The sequence below is a fragment of the Alligator sinensis genome, unplaced genomic scaffold, assembly GCF_000455745.1.
Source record: "Alligator sinensis unplaced genomic scaffold, ASM45574v1 scaffold1226_1, whole genome shotgun sequence".
NCBI classification, from domain to species: Eukaryota; Metazoa; Chordata; order Crocodylia; family Alligatoridae; genus Alligator; species Alligator sinensis.
This window is the reverse complement of record NW_005842447.1, coordinates 253,838-260,488: the sequence shown is the minus strand read 5'-3', so window position 1 is coordinate 260,488 and position 6,651 is coordinate 253,838. Positions and strand designations below refer to the sequence as shown.

At 43.4% G+C, this 6,651-nt stretch overlaps 1 protein-coding gene across 8 annotated transcripts in view; it reads left to right on the top strand.

Annotated features, from left to right (window-relative positions):
- Positions 1-5,974, top strand: part of MYLK (myosin light chain kinase) — a 389,516-nt gene extending 383,542 nt beyond the window's left edge. For all 8 annotated transcript variants that reach the window (XM_025212143.1, XM_006030459.3, XM_025212141.1 and 5 more), the window contains 2 exons: positions 2,261-2,377; positions 3,783-5,974. In XM_025212143.1, the coding sequence (XP_025067928.1) occupies positions 2,261-2,377; positions 3,783-4,030 (365 nt within the window). In that variant the 3' untranslated portion in view covers positions 4,031-5,974. The remainder of the gene's footprint in view (positions 1-2,260; positions 2,378-3,782) is intronic.
- Positions 5,975-6,651: the final 677 nt, after the last annotated feature.

The following is a 6,651-nucleotide window of genomic DNA, read 5'->3' as shown; positions in this document are numbered from 1 at the left end:
GAACACCCCTGATAAACTTATAGGTGGCCACCAGATCACCCCTGAGCCTGCACTTTTCCAGGCTAAAGAGCCCCATGGCTCTCAGCCTGTTGTCGTAAGATCTGTTTTCCTGACCTCTGATCATGCACGCGGCTCTTCTCTGCACTCTCTCAAGCTTCTCCACATCCTTTTTGAATTGTGGAGCCCAAAGCTGAATGCAGTACTCCAGCTGCAGCCTCACCAAGGCCGAGTACAAGGGGAGAATGACGTCCTGGGATTTGCCTGAGAAGCATCTATGGATGCAAGCCAGCGTTTTGCTTGCTTTACTAGCTGCAGCATCATGTTGAAGGCTCATGTTCATCTTGTGGTCAATCATGACCCCAAGTCCTTTTTGTCCGTAGTGCTAGCCAGCGTAGCACTGCCGAGCCTATAAGCATGCTGTGGGTTATTCTTCCCAAGGTGGAGAACCTTGCATTTTTTGGTGTTAAACACCATCGGGTTCTTGTCCACCCATTTCTTGATCCTGTCAAGGTCAGCCTGGATCTCCCTCCTGTCCTCAGGTGCAGACACCTTACCCCAGAGTTTGGTGTCATCGCCGAACTTGGCCAGTCCGCTCCTGACTCCAATGTCCACACCATTGATGAAGATGTTGAATAGTGCTGGCCCAAGGACAGAGCCTTGAAGGACCCCGCTGGTCACAGGGCACCATGACGATTGACTCTGCCAACCACCCCCCTCGGGGTCCTACCGTGGAGCCAATTCCCCAGCCAGCGGATTGTGGTGAGGTCGAGGCCGCAGTTGGCCAGTTTTGCCAAGAGTTGATCATGGGATACCAGATCGAAGGCTTTTTTAAAGTCAAGATATATGACATTGGTCTCCTCTCCCTTGTCCAGGTGATAGGTCACCTGGTCGTAAAAGGTGACAAGGCAAGACCTACCCGCAACAAACCCATTCTGGCTATCCCTCAGGATGTTGCCATCAGCCAGTCTGTTAAGGATGGCCTCCTTGATGGTTTTTTCTAAGACCTTGCCCAGGATAGAGGTTAGGCTGATGGGCCTGTAGTTTGCCGGATCCACTTTCCTCCCTTTCTTGAAGATAGGCACCACACTGGCCTTCTTCCAGTCTTTGGGCACTACACCAGAGCGCCAGGAGCTCTCAAAGATCTGTGCCAGGGGCTGGGCTATGATGCTCGCCAGCTCCTTGAGTACCCTGGGGTGTAGATTGTCAGGGCCAGCTGACTTGAAGGTGTCCAGCCTCTCCAGGTGTTCCTTCACAAGGTCAGCATTGATGGAGGGTAAGGAATCTCCCTCACCCAGGCCTCCCTGTCCCAAAATGGGCAGGGGTGCCCCTGGGGACTGGTGAAAAACCAGTGCAAAGTACCCATTTAGCAAGTTGGCTTTTTCCTGGGCATTGGTTGTCAGTTGTCCCATCTGCTTTAGCAGGGGTCCAATGTTGCCCTTGCTTTTCCTCCGGCTCCCCACATATCTAAAAAAGGACTTTTTATTGTCCTTGATACTTGTAGCTAGTTGGAGTTCAGTTGCAGCCTTGGCTTTCCTGGTTTGCTCCCTGCAGGTCCGGGCCAGTGCAGAGCATTCCTCCTTGGAGGTGGATCCCGTCCTCCGTCCTTTGTTCCCAAACACGGTTCTGCCACTTCTCCTCAAAGGCCAAAATTTTGCAACATGGTGCCCAAAGTTAGCCACCCAAATGTATATTTAGGGTCCTAAAAAAGTTACCTGATTTTCAGATATACTACATATAATGGTCATGCATGTCAGTCAGACCTGCAGGTGTTCAACAGTCTTGAGAATTGTATCACTCCTTTATGTATGTGCATATGTCAAAGAAAATATAGAAATGAAGGTAAGAGACTTCAGTCATGTGTACAATGTAGTGATAATTTTATGTATGCAGCGAGTTCTGCTAAGGATGAACGATGTGTCACTCAATAGCAACTCTTTTAAATAGAATTCAAGCTAGAACATTTTGCCCCAATTGCCAGTAAAGGCCCAGTGCCATGGTCCGGACAAACTCAGGGGAAGGAGAAGAATTTACGCTGTGTTGCCTTATACATACCTGCTCCTATTTACAATCTGACTGTTTGTGTAACTGTTAAAGACACATGAAAGCAAAAGGGAACTCTTCCACTCTTCCAGTCGGTATCTAGCAGTGAGAGAAATGAAACAATGGGTAGTTCTCAGCAATTGTTTGGTTATCCAAACCTCAAATTCATCGCTAGAGATTTTCCTCTATAACATAACTAACCTTCCTTTTGTTCTGCTAGATTTCCTTGAAGAGGTGGTAGAGGAAAAGCCCCATGTAAAGCCTTATTTCACTAAAACCATCCTTGATATAGAAGTTGTGGAAGGAAGTGCTGCTAGATTTGACTGCAAAATTGAAGGTACTTTAAATTAACATGTGTCTTCATTTCTCTCTTCCCCCTACTCTGCCATCTCTGTGCCTCCAGCCTGCCTTTTTGCTATGGTTCTCTTCAGCTTTACCAATATCTGTGCATTGCAGTGTGATTTTTTTAAATATGTGTTTATTTTTGCAATAGTAGAATACATTTTGAGCAGCTTGGCGATATTCTGTGCTTGCCATGAAGAAGAAACTGGGTATTACAGTGCTGCACTTCATTTAACTGTCATAATGACCTTGAGGATGGGAGTAATAAAAATGAGATAAAATGTAATAATACAAACTGGAAAGTCATACACTTAGGGACTATTAAGCATTTCAGCTATAAGCTTGGGGCTCATCAGTCAGAAAAGACCAAAGAAGAGAAAGACCTGGGTTTATTAGTCACAAGCTGACTAGAAGCCACCAAGGCATGGGGGTGTGAAAGGGCAAGTGCAACCCTAGGATGTAGCAAGCAGTGCATTTCGAAGTGTCAGTGACATAAAAGACACTGGCAAGATCTCATTGTGGGTATGGGGTTATCTCTATTCAAGGAGAATGAATTCAGACTGGAACAAGTGCGGAGGAGGGCTGTCTTGTTTTCAGTATGAGTGATGGTGCCAAAAATATTATTGAGGGCCTCTAAAAGGGGTGGAAAAATTAGGAGGGATTTCTAAAACAACTCATGACAAAAGAGAGAAGGAAAAATATGCATCTGACAGGTGATCATTGGTGTAATATTATGGCAATAGAGTAAAAAATGCAGGAGGAAAAGGGATATACAGATTTGACATGTTCTGTTCCTAGGGTGAGATCCACACCCCCCCTCTGGCCCCTTTACAGAGTAGCACAAAAGGACTCTCAAAGGCCTGAATTTGGCTCAGAGAATATTTCTGCACAGGTATTGCAAAAGGCAACCAGAGTCTGCCTTTCAGGACCCCCTCCTCCCAAACTCACCATGGTGAACACAGCGAAGATTTTGAGTAGCTCTCATGCCTGCGAGGCTGCCGTAAGGTAAAGCTACGGACCAGAATCTAAGCACTGGGGACTGTAGAGAAAGACGCTGTGTTGTGAAGGGCTGTGGAGGCTCGTCATAAGAGTTTCAAGTCTTCTCTTGGTCGATGAATGAGTTGCTGTGAAAGGCTCTCTACTATATTCTAGTTAGAGTATAGGAAAAGGTAAGTTCCCATACCTACAGCCTTCATTTCACATTTGTATTATTCGTAGTATAGAGGCACCAGATAAAGGTATAGTTAAAAGAGTAGATCATTTTAATGTACTTTAATTAGGGTTTGACAGACTTAGATTTACAGACATGCCGAAATCCATGTGAACCTAAGATAAGTAGGGATGAATGCGATTTAATGTCTTGGTTTACTGCAATGGCCGCTCTTTCCCCGCTGTCACAGGCTACCCTGACCCTGAGGTGATCTGGTACAAAGATGACCAGTCCATTAAGGAGTCTCGGCACTTCCAGATCGATTACGACGAGGACGGGAACTGTTCTTTGACTATTTCTGAAGTTTGTGGGGACGATGATGCCAAATACACCTGCAAAGCTGTTAATAGCCTCGGGGAAGCAACTTGCACCGCAGATCTCCTTGTGGAAACAATGGGAAAAGAAGGGGAGGAGGAAGAGGAGGAGGAGGAGGAATGAAACGACTCAACAGAAGAGACAGTTGAAAAAACACATTACGAAGACTTTATCTCCAAGGCTCAGAAAACCAAGTTATTAAAAGCACCTAGAGTGATGCTTAGGTCACCAGGGGAGGGTTGTTTCTTCAGCATGATCAGTTGATACCTGTTTGTTTTATTTATGGGCATTAGTTGGAATCGGCAGGCACTTTAAGTTGCTGTCGGGATTGGATTTAGTTTAAATAAATCAGTGAAGTTGCCCAGCCTGATTTTATACTGAAACAATCATATGGAAAGCAAATCCCTAGTTATGCCCTGGATTCATAAAACCTGCATTTAGCGCGATTGTTTGGTTTACACGATCACTTCCATCGGCTAATACCGTAGCTGTGATGGCTCCCCGAGATCTGCATTTACCATTGGGCTAGATATCTTCTGTCAAACACACAGTCGACCGGTTTGGTCCGATGGCCATGGACTTCTCCCACAGTGAAGTCATTCCTTCACATAACTGCGAGTGAAGGCGATACTGTAGTTAGCATTGCAATTTGCACGTTGGGATGAAATGAAACAATCTGGGTCTTTCCTTCTGTTTCATTCATCTTTAATAGTGGGTTTTTGTGTCTTACCTTTAAGCATACATTGATTTTCTCTTCCAGTTTGCTGTTAATCATAGTAATACTGCTTATCCTAGATCTCCAGGAGCTTCTCTGAGAGAATATTTCTTTTCTTCCTTTTAACCAAGCAGTTCTAACTTGTCATCTTTCCCTTGAGGTATCTGTCACCTTGGTGAAGTCACAGATGTGTGCCTTAGGTAACAGATTGAAAATATATAGCACCACAAAACTTCCTATTGTGCTTGTCAGTTTAATAAAGATTCATGGTTCATATGTGTGCTGCTGTGAAATATAGGTTATTACACATCCAGTGACTTGTGTGTGTGTGTGTGTGTGCAGAAAGCCAGCTTAGCTAAAAATGTCCTTTTACTTTATTTATGTGGCCGCTATGGAACAGATTTCAACTGATGATTAGCTGGAAACTACCAGAGGTTTTAAAATAGCCAAGAAAAAAAAAGAGTCTGGATGGTAAACTCCTTTATACCAAGCAATTTCCAAAGAATCGTGCGTGCCCTAAGAGCCTGACAGTCTACTGTCTGTGTTAAAGCTGTGTCAGGAAGGCTGCTGCCTTTTGAAACAAAAAAAGCAAAAAAACCAAACAAAAAAAATCTAAAAAACCTGATCTCTTCTCAGAGGCAATTAATGCACTCAGACTTAGTAACTTTGCTTTCCTTTCACAATAATGGCACTTTTTAATTTTTGTTGCTCATGGGTAATATCAGAGGCCATAAGCTGATATGCATAATCCAGTGACAGTACAATTTCAGTAGCTGTACATCATTCCAAATGGGGTCATTTTCTTTTTCCACTTTGCGTGTGTTTTTGAAGTGCAAAGATTTTAAAGGGTACCTTAAAAAAAGATTAATTTAGAGCCTCAGAATAAAGTATCGAGTTACTTTAACGCAGATGTCTACAATATCAACTTTAGGATGTTTGATATTACCTAGTTGTATGTGTTTTGTATTATCTGCTCTTCTGTGTGTGTTTAAAATAACAATTCAAACTCCGCTAATGTGGATCACACAATGGTTTTTATAACTGCTTTGCTCTCTGTTGCTAGGTTAATATTGCCAGCATGTCTTCTCCTTTTAAATGGATAAAGAACTCTTGTTATACTAAACACCGTATTGCCACGACTCCTTATAAGGAAAAGATTTTTAATCTGATTTAGAGCATAAGAGCTTTTCTCACAAGTTTTAAATATGTGTTTAGGCAACAAGGGGGTGTATTTTGTACCTTAATAAAAATATGCCAATGTTTTCCCAGTTTGTTGAACTATCAGAATTGTGAAAAATGAGAACACTACAGCTGTAGTTTACTCACGATTTCTAAATAAATAATACCACAGAGCATGCGAGTTGTATAATCTATCCAAGATGCTGTTTTATTCATCCAGACTAGGGAAGGGAAACAGTGATGTCTAATGATGCTCTCCTGCGCTGAGGGCTGTTTGGCACAGGAATGCAGTTGTGGGAGAGGGCAGGGAGGGGTAGCAATTTAATCTCACTAATCACATTGGTTTTTACCTATCAGCATAAATCTGGCTGCTAGGAGGCTGTTTAATGAATGCCGCTGACTGTAATCCCTAAAAAGCAGCTGTGAATTTGCAAAGCACAAATCCGTTCCATTAATTTCTAGCCCCAAAATATCCTCAGCACCTGAAGAGCAGGAAGGGAGCAGCCGGGTGCAGCTAGATATACTGCTGTTTGCCACCCGAGAGCCCACCTATACCAAGGGACATTTTCAGCTGGTGACACACAGTGTTACTTCTTGTCACTGACACAACAGAAGAGAACCTGACCTCCATTGTAGACAAATCTATGTGTAAATGTATAAAAATCCTACACTTCTGGAAACCACATAACCCAGCATATTTACCGGTATCATTTCCACTGCCCCTATTAAGAAAATAAGTAGACAGTCCTCCAATATACAGTCATAGAAGCATAGAAAAGTAGGACTGGAAGGGACCTCAGTAGGTCATCTAGATCAAAGCTGCTCAAGGCAGGATCATCCTTGTCCAAAC